Source organism: Crocuta crocuta, unplaced genomic scaffold, assembly GCF_008692635.1.
Source record: "Crocuta crocuta isolate KB4526 unplaced genomic scaffold, BGI_CrCroc_1.0 scaffold213, whole genome shotgun sequence".
Taxonomy (NCBI): Eukaryota; Metazoa; Chordata; class Mammalia; order Carnivora; family Hyaenidae; genus Crocuta; species Crocuta crocuta.
The window spans coordinates 3164439-3181913 of NW_027529442.1; the positions used below are offsets into that span (position 1 = coordinate 3164439).

Genomic DNA, 17475 nt, shown 5'->3' on the forward strand with positions numbered 1-17475 from the left:
GGGGGTGGGAAGAGGTGTGAGGGGGCAGGATGGAGAACTTATGAGAGATGCTACGGTTTGTGTGGTTCTTTTCGTTACATAAGGCTTAGGGACGTGGATGTGGGTGTGTATGCTGGGAACTGAAGACGTGTAGGGAGGGCTTTCTTTCCAAGTGCCATCGGCTACCGCGGAATTGTAGCTAGCGGACAGAGATGTACAGGCTGGGCTCCCTTACACGTGGAGACGTGGACCCCACCCGGCCCACATATCACCGGTGAAAAACAACACACAGTAACACACACACACGCACACAGTCCTTAGGGTGCCTATAAGACTCCCTCGTTTAGTAATTTCTTTTGTGGCATTCTGGGGGGGAGCACGTAGTCCCGGGCCACAGCTAGGTCAAAGAAAAATGTATTATGTTTTCTGTTTGGCTTTATGAAGGTCCCTTGGGTAAAACCAAAGCCCTTGACTGGGATGGCATTCACTCACCCAGGATGGAAACTCCGTTAAGACCCTGGCCTGTGGCTGTCCCGGTTGCCTGCAAGACCTAGTAACTTGGCTCGGTGCCCAGCCCAGAGGAGGTGCCCAGGAAATGTCGCTGACTATGACTTGGGTCAGGGGGAGAGCTCGGTGGGTGCAGAGCCTCGAGGGCAGGAGGGTACCTGGCTGCGGGTCGGTGTAGTCCACGGTGTAGCCGTCTAGCTGTAGCAGTTCCTGAGGCTCCGCTTTCTTCTCCCGATAACTGCACATGGCAAATGTGTACTGACTGACCTGGCAAGGCAAAGCAGATCGTCAGGTTGTTACCGACTCCGTCCCTGAAGACACCCTCGCCCGTCAACCACGTCCTTGTCCCTGAGGCCCTGTACTTCGTAGCTGGGTTCAAGCTGAGGTTTGCTACCTGCTAGCTGTGTGAGTTAGAGCAAGTTTCTTGGCCTCTCTGGTCCTTTGTTACCCCATGTATAGGCGTCGATATAATCTGAGAACCTACCTCCCCACTGGCTTATTGTGCGAGCTGAATGAGTTCACACATGGAATGTACTTAGAATTTGTTCTTGGCACTAAGTGCTTGATAAAAGCTAGAAGTTATTATTATTGCTCTTTGTTATTTTAATGGGCTCAGCCATATGAAATTGCCATTTTTGTAGCTCAGAACTGGGTAAATAGTGGAAATTTTATAGGTCTTACCTAAGATAACCTTGGCCCTGGCTGAGACTGCCACGTTCGTACAGGCCTTTTGGTCAGCAGTTAGGGATCAGACGCTCATTTACAAATGCCCCCACTACTTCTTGTTACCATTTTATTTTTTGCAAGCCAATTCTCAGCATCAAGCCACACATTTTGTTCCCCCCTCCCTCTCCCATGGAAGGAAGGCTTCTGGTTGCTTTGCGAGGTCTTGCCTGCATCTCAGACAAGTGCAGGAGTGACATGCTGTCACAAGCAATGAGCACTCGATCACTAGGTGCCAGTCACAGGAGAGCCATCCTCAGCCCTCAGCGGCACAGCCGCTGTCCCTTGGCAGCCCTCACCAGCGACACAGGCATCCATGCCAGTGCTGGGCGAGGGCTCCGCAGCTGCGGGCCAGCCTCCAGGACCCTGTGGCCATGGTGTGCCCAGACCCAGTGTGGATACTTAGTGTTTCTGCATCTGGCTCATGTGCAGGGTGCCTGTGGGAGAGTGAGCATCCTTCAGGGTTTGGGCTAAAAGCTTGTGGGGATATTTACCATCCACGATGTCAAGCATCTTGGAGAAGGAGTGCCACATCCCTTCTCTCTTAGTTCCCTTTATTAAGGGAGACATTTTCTAGGTGAACTTTGATCCCTGCTGGGGACGACGTTAGCCTCCTCCATGGTGAGATCTGTCTGTCTCTCTCTTTTTTAATGGCAGTTAGAAATTGGTGCTCTCCTCCTCTGTACCCATCACCCATCTCCGCATCCTCTGGGGCCTGAGGGTCCTAACGGCAGCTAAAGAAGTGCGATTGGTTTATCTGCTGCTGCCCTCTGTAGGTTCCTAGTGAAAACTTTCTTCATGACGCATATGGTTTGCAGAACTTGTTCTTTATACTGCAAGGCCCTAAGGGGCTTCAAGGAAAATAGAAGGCCAGATCACTAAGAGTATTTTCCTAAGTGGACATGCATTATCCTTTGCAAAAAGCAGAAAAGCCAAGAGCATCCTCTTCTCCTAAAAAGGAGGGTTAAGAGTGTGAGCGTAGGGGTCACACTGGCCACGGGGTCCATCCTAGCTCCGATAAGCTTCCACCTACCGAAGTCTCAGCGTCCTCGTCTGTATTTTACTTGCATCTTACTGTTGCAGGGGGGATCCGGACTGAGCAATAAAGAGCTTTACATATCGCGTGTGACGATCCCATAGCAAATACTCAATGTGTGCATTTAAATAAGCAGCTTCCTTGCATCTACTGCTAGGATTCTAATATACAGAAGTTGAGTAGGTATATTTGCCTATTAGATTATAAATCTGTTGAAGGTAAGGGTAGGGAGCCAAACATCTTGGTTACATTTGCCTCCTTTTAAATAAAGTCTACCATATAAAGGGCATTTGCGAATTGATGATTGGTTCTAGAAAGTCAAGTATGTATAATCTAATAAAGAGGGTTTTTTTTTTTTAAATTCCAAATTTACATGTTATCACAGGCACAGCACCAGGCCTTTTCAACTTATTACTTGTCTGAATAAATGATCCCCCAGGTCCCCAGCATGAGAGTGGCCATCCGTGTGGCTGGAAGGATTCCGGAGTGATTTGTACCTGTCTCTGGCAACAAAGAAATGATGTAGTTTGTTAATGTGATGATTAGCCAGAGAGTTGCAGACACTAACTTGAGATCAGAAAAATATCACAACAGAAGGGTGTTATTTCAAGATTCATGCATTTACTATTGCTACACACTTTGGGCTTTTTGATTTTCCTACTCTATTTCAGGTGCCTGCTTCCTGGAGCGCTGTAGTCTGCTGCCCTCTGCTGGTAATACTGCGAAGCTGTCCTGACGAACTTCGGGCGAACATCAACTAGAGTCGGTTTATTAGAAGCATTTTAAGTGGGGATTTGGTGACTTTAGGAAATAAAGGCAGGAAGAAGAAATTCCAATTATTGCAAATCTGAGGGGGAGCCTCAGTTTTTCTGAGTGCTGGAAGGATGGGGGAATAGCAAAAGGCTTGGGAATGTTTTGATTTAAAAAAATTTTTTTAATGTTTTATTTATTTTTGAGAGAGAGTGAGTGTGGGTGGGGGAAGGGCAGAGAGAGAGGGAGACACAGAATCTGAAGCAGGCTCCACACTCTAAGCTGTCAGCACAGAGCCCTGTGTAGGGCTCGACTCACAAACTGTGAGATCATGACCTGAGCCGAAGTTGGTCGCTCAACCAACTGAGCCACCCAGGCGCCTCCGTTTTTTTTTTTTTTTTAAGCTTCTACAAGCCGTCACTAAGTGAAAGATATTGCCGATGACATGAATGTTTCTCTGCCACAGTAAAATTCTCTTTCAAGTGAATTTTGGTAAGAGGTTAATGAGATGGTGAGCACTAGTGTAATGATGGCACAGAAAGACCTAGAATACATGTCACAAATCAGTTGACCACTGGTGCCACAGAGGCTGGCCCAGAACAACAGAAAAAAGAGATCTAGTGATCTGAAATGACTAACAGACATCGGAAAGGAGGCATCTGAAATCTACAGGGCTGCAAGGTTGACATCTTTGGGTTTTTCAGCTGGTGCATCCCACATATGGAATCGTGGGATCAGACGGGCTGTTGGGATTTCTGTGGGTACAGCCTTCAAGGGATGTTTAATAGGCGGCCGGACCTCCAATATACAAGCTTATTGTCAGGCACTCTTTAGGAAAAGGTTAACAGTGTTTCTTTTTTTTTTTAATATTTTTATTTATTTCTAGGAGAGAGAGAGAGAGAGAGACAGCGTGAGCAGGGGAGGGTCAGAGAGAGAGGGAGACACAGACTCTGAAATAGGCTCCAGATGACCATGAGATCATGACCCAAGCGAAAGTCGGACGCTTAACCGACTAAGCCACCCAGGCGCCCCGGTTAACAGTGTTTCTTAAAGAGTGGGCTAGGGCCACTTTCACTAGAGTGTGTGTATGGGAGGGTGGAGTGTCGTTTATAAATACGTAGATTCTTTAAGACAGAACAACAGAATCTCAGGTCAGGGTGGGTCTCAGGGATCGATTTTTTTCATAACTGCTCTAGATATTTCTTAAAGCACACTAAAGCTTGAGAACCACTCTTTTCATATACAGGGACTGTCCAGGAACTTTCAGCCCCTGACTTGCAGTTATACTTAACAACTAGTGCCCAGATATGAGATGAAAGGGTCAGTGCTTTCTTTTTCTTGAACTCTCCCTTCTCCTTCATCCTGCCATCCTGGGAGACTGAAGTCCTTGCACATACAACTAAAGATAGAATGCATTTTGTCTGAACCCCTCTCCTTGCCTTCACCATGATTGCCTAAGCTGTTATTTTTACTGAACCCTGGTCACTGGCCCTTGCCCAGAGTTTACATACATCCATTTTAGAAAAGAGTTATTTATTTACAGTAGATTCATTTATTCATTTAACAAATCCTTAGGTATATGTTTGGTGCTAGGATTATAAAGATGAACAAAAGCAAATATGACTTCTGCTCTCTTGTTTACTGTGAAGGCAGACATTCATCACATTACCTCAGAAATGTGTAACTTGAATGGGGACAAGTATTTGAAAAAACATACATGGTACTCTACAAGCTCAGTGATTTGGTCTGGTTGGGAGGCCACGGAAAGTTTTCATGAGGAAGCGTTGACTGATTGAGCCAAGATCTGAAGATGGAGAAATTTTTATGATATGAAGAATAGAATTCCTGGGACCAAGAACCATTTGTATTTTGTTTTTAAAAGATGCTTAACTTAAAATATTTAAAATTTTTTTTTAAAAAGTTTATTCATTTCTGAGAGAGAGAGAGAGAGAAATGAATGAGGGAGGGGCATAGAAAGAGGAAGAAAGGAAGACTCCCAAGCAGGCTCTGCTGTCAGCCCCGAGCTGGAGGTGGGGCTTGAACCCACATACCAAAACCCTGAGATCATGACCTGAGCCGAAATCAAGAGTCAGAGTTCAACCTACTGAGCCACCCGGGTGCCTCTAAAAAATATTTATTTTTAAGTAATCTCTGTGCCCAACTTGGGGCTTGAACTAACAGCTCCAAGATCAAGTGGACTGAGCCAGCCAGGCACCCCAGGACCATTTTTAATGTGACCTGGTAGTAAATGAAGGGTCACAGAGTGTAAATCCTAGACTCCTGACTGATGTTAACATGAAGGCCACTTGGTGAAATAGAGGGAGAATAGATTTTAGAGCTATACAGACCCGAATTTGATCCTCAGGTCCGGTATTTTCTAGGTGTGTGACTTGGGGTAATTCAGTTAACTCTACTGGGACTCTGTTTCATTCTCTTTAAATGGAGATGATGATTACAACTGTGGAACATTTCTTATGTTCGAATACAGGGCATTCATTTCCCTGGTAAGTGAATCCTGATTTTATTTGTGGAATTACCATCTTCCCCACTTTCAGCCCATTCATTACATAGCTCCTGTAGGGCTATTTGCACCTCTAGCTGGAGTTAGGGTGGGTGGGACATATGGCCCTGGCCTAGCCAATCAGCATCACATCTTCTTGGCTACAGTGATTGGTACGGAGATGAGCACATGACCACACTAGGTCAATAAAAACTCAGTCAGAGGCTGTGCTTGAACTACTGACGATGAAAAGCTTTCTTTCCTCTGAGGCTGCTAAACTGGTGTAAATTTTGACGCTTCCCAGTCTTCTGCAAGGAGAGATGTTGTTTGAGGGAGATCCTGGCTCATCAGAAAGCACAATCAAGAGATGGTATTGGTAGAGGATCAAAGCCATGATGGCTTTGCTTGAGCCCTGAGAGGACCTAGTCTGGCCAGAAGACTCTTCATTCAATTGCTAATTTAATTAACTAACCAATACGATTCTTCCCCCTTTAAAACTTAAGCTAGTTTGGGTTGATGTCATTTGCAACCAGATTATAAATAGACATGTCCTTTAAGGCAACTGTAAACTTGAGTGGGAAAAATGAACATTTAGAGAGTTAAAAATCACTCAACTACTTATAGTGATTAATTTTTTTAAAAATTAAAAAAATTTTAATGCTTATTTTTGAGAGATAGAGTGCGAGTGGGGGAGGGGCAGAGAGCAAGGGAGATAGAATCAGAAACAAGCTCCAGGCTCTGAGCCATCAGCGTAGAGCCCCGTGCGGGACTTGAACACAGGAACCTCGAGATTATGACCTGGGCCAAAGTTGGATGCTCAACTGACTGAGTCACACAGGTACCCCAGTCTTACAACTCATTTGTGGTGTTAACTTCTTTTAATTTTTGTTTTTTGTTTTTTATTTATTTTGAGACAGAGAGAGACAGAGCACAAGTGGGGGAGGGGCAGAGAGAGAGGGAGACAGAGAATCTGAAACAGGCTCCAGGCTCTGAGCTGTCAGCACAGAACCTGAGGCAGGGCTTGAACCCACAAATGATGTGATCATGACCTGAGCCGAAGTTGGCCGCTTAACCAACTGAGCCCCCCAGGCGCCCCAAGGGGTTAACATTTTAATATGGTTTTCTGAGCGACAACTATTATATTCCAAGGCACTTTATGTTATGTGGCAATATTTTATCTTCTTCAGATTTAGTGATTTTTCCAGAAGCTAGAGCAGTCAGAATTTTTAGTCTTTATAATATATGTAGGGAATCGGCAATAGGGTAGCCCTGGTTCTGTCTGATGCAAGGTAATTCTAAAATGCTGTATATGCATAAATCTTTTGGGGACCAGTCTCACCAAGTGCTTGGAAGTATGTGGAGTCAGAAGACCTGTGCTAGGTTTCACATTGGCGGCCTATTAGCTGATGACCGTGGGCAAGTCATTTAACCACTCTGAGCCTCACTTTGCTCAAATATGAAATGGGATAAGACATGTCCTCACTGTATTACAGAAAGGCTGTAAAGACCAACTTGATGAACATTTTGCAAAGTCTAAAGGCCACACAGATGTGAGCAACTGTTAGCATTATTAGAAGAGTCACATAGGGGTGCCTGTGTGGCTAAGTCGGTTAAGCATCTGACGTCACCTCAGGTCATGATCTCATGGTTCATGAGTTCAGAGCCTGGAGCCTGTTTTGGATTCTGTGTCTTCCTCTCTCTCTGCCCCTCCCCTGCTCACTGTCTTCTGTCTTTCTCTCTCATTTCATAGGAAGACTTAAGTCTGTGGCACAGAACCCGCTCTCCACCCGCGCGCATGTGCACGCACACACACACACACACACACACACACACACACACACACACACACCAGCTTGGGGGCAGCCTCCAGCCACATCCATCATGATTTTGGCCCCAATCCTTAAAAATCGGAATCACTGCTTTGGTTCAAAACCCCTCTGAGGATGTCCTTTGTCCATGGCTAGTAGGAAGTCCATTTACAATCTATCTGTTGGTTCCCCCAAGGTAGTAACACTAAAAGGAAATCTCACTTAGGGAGAATTTTAATAGTTCTGCATTACAGACCANAAAGTTTTGTGTGCTTGTCTGCATTCGTGACAGAGGGGGAGAGCCGGGGGTGGGAGGGGAGATGATTTTGAGGAGACTGGTGTTGGGTGTGTTCTCTTCCTCTTTGGTTTTCCAAACTGTTTTCCTTGAATTAAATTTAATGGAATTCATAATTGTGTTGGGAATTATGTATTGCAGACTCTCTATAAAAATACTTCCTGAGACCTAACATCTGAGTAGAAAGGAAGAAACATTTAGTAAGTCATTCGGGTAGATACACTCTCTGTGTGCGATTTGCACAGTAATGTCCTTGAAGCGTGTTCCGAGGCTGCCTGGGGAGTGAGGGGCAGGCTGAGGGACATCTGTTTCCCTCCCTGTCTCCTTTGCCCCTACCTACATTTAGCCAGAGTGGTCCTCCTGGTTTTCCTTTTGCATTTTGAGTTTCGATGGAAGGGTTGGGAGGCTAAAAGAAACTGGTGATCGTTTGGACCTGGGGCTGAAATCAACACTGCATGCAGATTCTTACTGCCTGTTCCATTGTCCTTCTCTTCAAGCAGCCTGAGAGATCTCCCTTCCCTTGAACTGGGCCAGACGTGGTGGCCTTGAACATGTCTCATAACTATTATGGCCCTGGGGTTGTTTCAAAGGGGGTGAGTATTTTGGTTATCATTTTGATAAAGCACCTGCAAACAATGTGATCACTTAATGGAGGAGAAAAAGTGGGAAGAATCCAAAGACAATGTGGTATTTTCTAAATTTTTTTTTAATAGTTTATTTATTTTTGAGACAGAGAGAGACAGAGCATGAGTTGGGGAGGGGCAGAGAGAGAGAGGGAGACACAGAATTCGAAATAGGCTCCAGGCTCTGAGCTGTCAGCACAGAGCCCAATGCAGGGCTCGAACCCTCACAAACCGTGAGATCATGACCTGAGCCAAAGTCGGACGCTTAAGCGACTGAGCCATTCAGGCGCCCCAATAATGTGGTATTTTCTAGGCAGGATGAAAGTGCTTTTAGACATTGTGGTGAATAGGGCTTTGTGACTGTGGGCTGACATGTCACCTCTGCCGGTCACAGAGGTTGCTAAAGGAGGAATGTGATTTTTTTTTTATTTTTTTATTTCTAGGAGAGAGAGACAGCGTGAGCAGGGGAGGGTCAGAGAGAGAGGGAGTCACAGACTGAAACAGGCTCCAGGCTCCGAGCTGGCAGTCAGCACAGAGCCCGACGCGGGGCTCGAACCCACAAACCGCGAGATCATGACCTAAGCGAAAGTCGGAAAGTCGGACGCTTAACCGACTAAGCCACCCAGGCGCCCCATGGAGGAATGTGATTTAAGTTGAAACTGACGGTTACGTTTGGAGGATCAATGTCCCCAATGCACCTCAATGGCTCTGAAAGTTATGAGAACCATGTGTAAGTGAAACCTACTAAAATCCTGAAATTGTTCTCTTCTGCTGGTTAGGAAAGATGCTGAGCTTTAAACGGGCTGGTATGTCCTTTGCTGGTTTCCACAAGTGAGCGCAGAGCTACACGATTAGCAACTGCGCGATTCCTATCTTGTTGTGGTAGAAAGCTCAGTGTGCAGGCCCTGAAATATCTGTTTTCCAGTTATACTGCCTAAAAAAATCATTCTCTCCTTTTCAGTTCAGTACATATTGTACAGACAGGCTTCATAATATTTTTGGCACATTTCCTCGTGTTTTTTTTTTTTTTCCTGAAGAGTTTTCTTCTCCCTGAAATCGCTTGCAGAGTGAGAGGTCAGCTATTTCTCCTAAGTATTTCGTCATTTCAAAGATTTTCAGAGAGAGGTCATGTGTCCAGTGGACCAATAACGGGCTAGCTCAGAGGAGGAGGGGAGATTCCGTATCATGGGGAGAGGGCCACTTGTCCTACTTCCTCTGGGAAGTTGTCACCGGCCACTCTCCAGGCCATTTGGTCTTCTGTTTCTCAGAACCACTTGAAGCCTAGCCCGGGTGCTTCTTCTCACTCTTCCTTTTCCTTCTTTCTTCCACCAAACACTTCCCGGATGCCCATGTCAGGTACTGAAGTAGAGGATGTGTACATGTGTGGTGGGGGAAAGAAGGAAGGACCCAAAGATGAATCGGAAGCCAAACTGGCCCTGAGACAGCATGCAATCTACTGGGAGAGGCCAGGCCAACTCACAAGTGATACCAAGAAAGGCCGCTATGCCCGGCGAGAGGTGCTGGATGGGGAAGAACTGTCTGCAATCCTGTGCTACCTCTTGGTGCATTTTGTCTCTCCATTTGTAATGCCCCCTCTTTAGAATGAACACCAGCTGTTTTTGCTTGTCTACCATCCATTTCTCCTTCTGGTAATGGCATCCTGGTTTTGCACTAGAGACGGCCCAGTGGGACTGCTCATCAAGCGCCATGAGCTGCCCCTGCTACAAGTTGGGTATGTGACTCAGGGCCAACCAATCTCTCTTTCACATTCGGCCACTGAATGGAGATGCAAGGGTGGAAAACGGTCAGAGCCGACTTTCCCTTAGGACCACGTTGATGACATGGCCATGGTTCTCTCCGCCTGGATTTCTGGAACTATTCTGGGTCCTGTCATAGTAAAGTTGGCTCATTCAGCCTTTTCAACAATCCTATAAACTACCTTAAGAGTCTTCTAATACATTATTATTATTACTACTATTATTATTATGACCTTAATTAGCTTGGGTCTCTTTCTGCTGCTTGCATATATAAACCACTTCTAACAGATTCCCTTCTGGAAGTGAGAGACTAGTCCTCATAGTTCTTCTCTATGACCTACCAAGGGCCCTACACAGAGGAGATGCTCAGACAATATTGGAGTTGATAGTTTGACAAAATGTATCTTGGGATGAAATGTCCTCCTTGCCCAGCTGTGGATTATATGGGAGCTTGGTCACCATTCCAATGTTTTCCTTGGGCTAATTTAGTCTAAGGTTTTGTTCTACCCCAGCGCCATCACAAAAGCAAAGATGAACTCTTGCTAATAGCCAGAGAGATGCATTTTGCCTTAGTGACACAGCACAGACTTAACAAGAACTACAGGAAGTCTCATCTTAGAAGGTCAGGGTTGGGAGGACCTTCAAGGTCATCAGGCCTAAGAGACAGTTGCTTTATAGTGAGGGTTTAGAATTGGAATGGCTCTAAATACTAGTCAATGCCTCTGGTGAACACAGTAGCCCGATGAACATCTTTAGTCACCAGACTACAAGTTGCCTCGCTTTGTGGCATCATCCAGAATACAGTATATATGAATATTTCTTGTAAATTAACTCACAGTGTGTATGTTCTAATGGAGACTGCAAACTAAAAAGAGGCAGTGGCAAATGCTCTTGTAAACGGAAAAATCCTGACGCAGGAAACAGATGAACTGATTCTTAGAGGAGATTCTCAAGGACGAATAGCACTATTTCTGTACAGTTTTTCTTAAATAGACAAGAGAGCAAAAGGTACTATTTATACATTACTCATGTATTACTAATACCAATATCTGCACCTACATCTGTATCTATATATAGATGGATGTTCCTTCCTGCATGGTTAATAATAGTCTCCACTGGGGAATCCCACAGTCCTACCGAAAGGAAAATTCTACAGGTATTTGAACCAGAGCTATCTATGAAAATGTCAAAGAATGTCCACAGTGATTGATGTTAAGAAAACAAAAAGCAAGCTGCAGGATAACACAGTTTAGTCGTATATTAAAAAAAATTAAAAAGTCTATCTGGAAAGATATATTCCAGACTGTTCAACATAGTTAAAGGAGGTCAGTGAAGACTTTTGGAAGCCCCACGAATCAAGAAGAGTGGCAGACTCCCCCCATTGCCAGGAAATTCAAAATCAAGCATACCAAAAAGTAAAAGAGATGCCAAAAGTCTAAGTAAATTCTGATTTTTTTTTCATAATGAGTATCTTAGTACCTTTAGAAAGAGCACATTCTTCTAAAACAATGTCAGTGTTCCTACTGGCCTGACCAGGCACATGCTCACTTGCTCCCTGGGGTCTCATATCACAGGGCGTTCACCTCTCCTACTTATTGTACGTACTCCTATATTCTAGATTCTAAAATAATGAGCATGCAGTAATTTTTATAATTTTAAAGTGACGCAATAGGGGCGCCTGGGTGGCTCAGTCAGTTGAGTGTCCCACTTCGGCTCAGGTCATGATCTTGCAGTCTGTGAGCTCGAGCCCTACGTTGGGCTCTGTGCTGACAGCTCGGAGCCTGGAGCCTACTTCGGATTCTGTGTCTCCCTCTCTCTCTGCACCTCTTCCACTTGCACTCTGTCTCTCTCCCTCAAAAATAAATAAACATTAAAAAATTTTAAAAAAATAAAGTGATGTAAATATAGGGAAAAGGAACACAAGGGAGTGCTGTGGGTACTAGATATTTCTACGTCCCTATGAATGGTGGCCACATACTTACACAAAGGGTGAGAATTCATTAAGCCAAATGCTTGAGCACTGTGTGCTCTAAGTTATACCTCAAATAAAAACCATTAATAAATCCTATCGAATCTTTAATACTGATGGCACTTAAGACAGAAAAAGTTGAAGAGTTACCTGGACCAATACAAAAAATCTTTTCTTCCATCTCTTCCAGACATTCTTACCGATGGCCCATAAATACCTAAGGAAAAGGAAAAAGACCAGAGTTGCATTAATGCTTGAGCAACTGCACTGTTTCATTCACTTGACCGTGAAGCTTGGTACTCCTAAATGAGGAAATGCACACAGCTCAGAAAAGGAACGTGAATTTTGGCGCTGTGAGACTGAGGATAAAGAACAGAAGGCAAGGTTCACTTCCACTCCCAGAAAGAACTGTGGCCCCTCATCACACTTGACTTATATTCCTTGATTGATTCCAGAAAGCACCTTGGAAAATGTGGCACTGAGACTTAATTTTCGTACGTGCTAAAAGTCCATGAGATAGGAAGACTCCTGCCAAAGTTGCACGAGGGAGAAAAAGAATGCTCAATCCTACAACCAGCCCCTTCACCTCCCATCGATCCTCAGCCAGGAGCTGGCCCCCTCTTTTGTTGTAATTCTGTCAAACGCAGGTATATTACAGGGAGGAAATTTCAAGTCAACATAGAAAGTCCTCTCTGTCCTGTTCCCCTTTCCTCAAATGCTCTTCTGCTGATGGAAATTAAGCGTGATACAGAAAAATGAAATAAAAGGAGAGGTAAGAATTACAGAGGAATAACTCAAAGCTCTCTCGAGATTTTATGAGCAGTCTTACTAATTCAATTGCGAATTACTCCGCTGGCTTGTGGATTGCCGCACCCTAAACTGGCCCTGATCAAGGAAGTGGGGCACCTGGTTTTCCGGCTCTACTGGACCCAGTGAGGAGAGATCTGGTCATATTCAAAAACATTCAAATACTCAAGTTCCCAAGCTGGCTTTTTCTGCTATAAAAATCAACTGGACAACTTCCAAATCCTCCCTTCACCTGGAATCTGACAGAATTTCCGCTTTGGAACATAAAGAAAAATGCACCCAATTAAAATTTATACTGTTTGACAAATTTCAGGGGCTCGGGGAACTGGCTGGTGGCCAAAATGTGTTCAGATCTTTACGCCAGAAACCCAGGAATCATCCTGGGTTTTTTTTGTGCCCTCATCCTTAGTGCTTCATTACCATGGATGGCTGATTTTCACTTCCTGCAAAGTTCATCACTCTTCTCAGTCTCTACCCTTCACACCCATACTATTTCAGCCCCACCCACAGTTGTATTTCCATGGACAACTGTAGCGGAAACTTTTAATGGGTGTCAGGGACACCCAGAATGATTTTCATCCCCCTCCTGGCCAGGAGATGCAGCCTGCCATTTGCAGATGCTGTCACGCCTCTCCCTGATGAAACTCTTCCAGTGGGTTTCCCCTGTTTACATGAGGGGAGCCTCAAACTTCACCCACTCACATTCCACTTTCACGATCTATCCTGTATCTGTCCACCTATTCTATGGTTTACTTGACATATTCCTTCAAATTCACTTACGATACATGACTACATTCATTTTGAAAGAAACCTCATAGGATAGTCTTGATCCACTAGTTATACATTATGTAGCTCACATTAAAATACATTATATTTTAATTTAGTTTGTAACTATTTAACGAACTAAATTAAATTTAATAGCTCGTAGCTATTTAACGAACATATGCTTGTCTATACATCACTAAAATGATTCTGTGTACCATCAGTGATAGAAATACACTCAGGGAAATCATGGTGTATAGAGATAAAATCCAGCACCTTGACCTGGCCTGAAAACCTGCTCATTTTCTGGCCCTCCTTGACTGTCTAGACTCAGCATCGGCACGTCACATTATCTGTAATCCCTGACCACACCAGGAAGGTTTACACTTCTGTAATTTTGCACATGCCGCACAATGTCTTCTCTCAGCAACTTATGTTCAAATTCACATTCTTCCTAAGTTTCAGTCCCTACCTTGATGTCTTCCCCCCTGGGCCTTGTTGATGATTCCTCTGTTACAACAATTACACTGCTATACTTTGTTTTTCTATTTATTGTTCCTACTGGATTGTGAGCTCTTTGAGGGAAGGAACCTTATTCCTCCTTTCTAAATTCTTATTTCTAAATTCCTAGCACAGAACCTTGTTGTTCTTTTTAAATTCTTAGTATGGTTCTTGATACACAGTAGGAGGTCAGTCTATATTGGTTCTATTTCAATTGGTTTGGAAGGCCATGACCTTGGGAAACTAGAGTAACCTTTATAAATGCTTCTGATGAGATTTTAAAACAGCGCCTAAAGACGTGCAACCCATCACCAAGTTCTTCGGGTTTTCCATCCAAAATACATCTCCACTTTTTCCATCCTCACTGCTGCTCCCCAGTCAAGCCACCAGGATGTCCCCCTGGGCCACAGCAACAGGCTCCTAACAGGTCTCCCTGTTTCACTCCTGCCTCTCCCCTGCTCAGTACAGAGCAGACAGAGCGACCTTTTAAACGGCTAAGTCAGATCGTGAATACACTCATTCTAAGTCAGGATAGAAAACTATGGAAGGGTTTTGAGCAGGGTAGAGACATGATTCTATGTCTATTCAAGATGGTTCCAGGGGCTGCTGGATGGAGAAGGCACTGTGGATTAAAGGGGCAAGAGAGAAGGCAGGGAGATCAGCGAGGACCTGGTGGCAGTGGTCAAGGTTGGGGAGAGAGCACAGTGCCTGGCCCAGGACTGAGGCCATGGCAGTGGTTAGTTAGATGGCTGGTAAGTGCATCAGCCCTGAGGCCAACATGGTCAGCTCCACTGTTGAGTAGATTACCCAGCTGCAATCCACTGTGCTGGCCACTGCTCTCAACCTTCTCAAAATAATATATTCCCATGTTCATGGCAGACATTGACATCAAAGGGAGGTGTGGCCAGGGCTAACGAGGGAGAGGGTTCACTGGCCTGTAATTGTTAGCATTACTGTCTTCCTGTTCTCACTAGTTACTCTGAGATTCTGGGCAAGATGCTTAACCATCTGGTGCCCAGGAAAAGGGAATTTTTCTTTTCCCGAAGGGTTGTTGTGGCAATTAAATGAGATGATTCTTGTGAAATATACGCACGAGGCATAGCAGATAGTAGATACACAATAAATGTCAGCATTATTATAAACTACCTCTGTGTACAGAGGAAAGTATATCATTACTAGTAGTAAATAACAGCTAAATACATGAAAAGAAATCTCGGACATATGGACATAGGAAAACAGATGAAATAAAAATCATATGAAGAAAGTAGGTGAAAAATTTTGTATTTGTAGTAATGACTGGCAAGGTTATAACAGTCTCCTGCTTTTCTGGAATTATATCTGGAAGCTACTACCCATTTTCTTTTTCTCCTTAACTTGAACACACATAGGGAAATTCAGAACAGTTAACATTAAGACGCTACATCCGAGTTTGCAATTTTTTTAACACTTTTTTAATGTTTATTTATTTTTAAGAGAGAGAGTGAGACAGAATGCGAGCAAGGGAGGGGCAGAGAGAGAGGAAGACACAGAATCCGAAGCAGGCTCTAGGCTCTGACCTGTCAGCACAGAGCCTGACTCAGGGCTCAATCCCACAAACTATGAGATCATGACCTGAGCCGAAATCAAGAATCAGCCACTTATTGGAATGAGCCACCCACGTGCCCCGATGAACTTTGATTTCCTTCCTGAAATGAGAACACAAATGGCTATACCAGTCGAGCTTTTCTGGTGAAAGCCTTCTGAATGGGAAAGCTGAGTGGGATCAGAGAATAATCAACAATCCTCCCTTGCAAAGTATCAGTTGCTTTGCGTGAAGGAGGGGCTTTCCCTCGGAGGTTTTCCTCAGAATTTATTCCTAATTTGGCACATACCAGAAGGTGTCAAAACCAAGAAAAACTGAGGGCTGCACTGTATCATTTCTGCCTAGTCAGCTCCGGCTCTGTATTCTCTTAGGTTGAACCGCGCTCTGTAGATAGAACGCGAAGTACCTGGAGCAGATGAGAGTTCTGTCATGGCAAATTCACTGGTGGCCTTCCCCTCAAGGTCCTCACACTCCAGACAGATCTATCTGCATGGGCATTAGTGGCTCTCACTCTCTCTTCGGGCCATCAGGATGGTGGACATCTGGACTTACAAATAAATCAGCACTCTAGAGTCAGGAGCAAAAGTTTAGCCTGGTGGTTGTATCTCGGACTCAGGGTAGAAACACCTGTGTGAGAATTTGGGCCTGTCACCAAGTGCCCTTTGGCTTAGCTGCCTGTGCCTCTGTTTCCTCAGCTGTGAGATGGGGACAGCGTACAAAGTTGTTGTGAGGACTGATGGAGGCCATGCATGGTGAGTGATTAGCACAGATTGGCACATAGTAAGTGCTCAGTGATATTAGGTAATATTGTTGCTTATCGTTATCGTGAGCAGTAGCAATAGTAGAAATAGTAGTTCTAGTAGAAAGATGTCCCTGTCGTTTTAGTTCTATGAGAGGCCAGGGTGAACTACAAATGACAAAACAGACGAAAGAGAAAGATGCTCTTGGGTCTTTGATGGCCCCCTGGCCTTAGTGTCCCTGTGTCCTGGAACCACTTGGCAGGGCAGCACCCACGATGATGCTTGTAACTTGTCATTTGCATAAAAAATGGGATGGCCTTTCTTCACCTGATGTTTGTGTCAATTAATTAGTAACTCTGTTCTATTTAGTAAGCATCTCCTGGGCTTAGAACTAGGTGTACAAATAGTGGGCGCCCCACAGCTATTCAGGGGCAAATGTTTTATTGTATGTCTTCTCCCAGGATGCCTGGGAACAAGCACCCAGGGCAGGGAGAAGAGTACAGGGTGCCCCTCAGGACCTCTACCAGCATCACTTGCCCCTGGACCCCTCATGAAGGGGTAAGGATGGCTGAGAGGGACATGGAAACCAAGGACAGGCTGAGGTTTCAATGGGGGGGGGGGGCTGTGGGGCCAGAAGTCGCTGAAAAGCCTAGAAAATGAGGAGTTGGCGCTGTTTGATCCAGGTGGAGAGTGAGGCTCGGTCCTAAGGGAGGAGGGGGCTGTAATGGTTTTCCTGTGTCTCTGTGCCACCGTGGTGCCCAGCCCATCACCTGTAGTCATGAGGCAGGGTCTTATTTATTTATTTTTCTATCTATCTACTCATTTATTTATTTATTTTTGCTGGAAATTCTTAATGTGAACTTCTTCTAAGAAGAGCAGTCACACTGGGGCACCTGGGTGGTATAGTTGGTTAAGTGTCCAATTTTGGCTCAGGTCATGGTCTCACAGCTCCTCAAGTTTAAGCCCCGTGTTGGGCTCTGTGCTGACAGCTCAGAGCCTGAAGCCTGCTTCAGATTCTGAGTCTCCCTCTCTCTGTGGCCCCCCCCCCCCCGACTTATGCTCTGTCTCTCTCTCTCTGTCTCTCTCTCTCCACCCCCCTTTCTCAAAAATAAATAAATGTTAAAAAAAAAAAAAGT

The 17475-nt window shown here is 44.8% G+C and overlaps 1 protein-coding gene across 1 annotated transcript in view; it reads right to left on the minus strand.

Annotated features, from left to right (window-relative positions):
* Positions 1-17475, minus strand: part of CADPS (calcium dependent secretion activator) — a 461448-nt gene that overhangs the window by 153662 nt on the left and 290311 nt on the right. Inside the window, exons 9-10 of the mRNA XM_077760230.1 lie at positions 12098-12164; positions 645-753 (exon numbers count right to left, since the gene is read on the minus strand). Of these exons, the coding sequence (XP_077616356.1) occupies positions 645-753; positions 12098-12164 (176 nt within the window). The remainder of the gene's footprint in view (positions 1-644; positions 754-12097; positions 12165-17475) is intronic.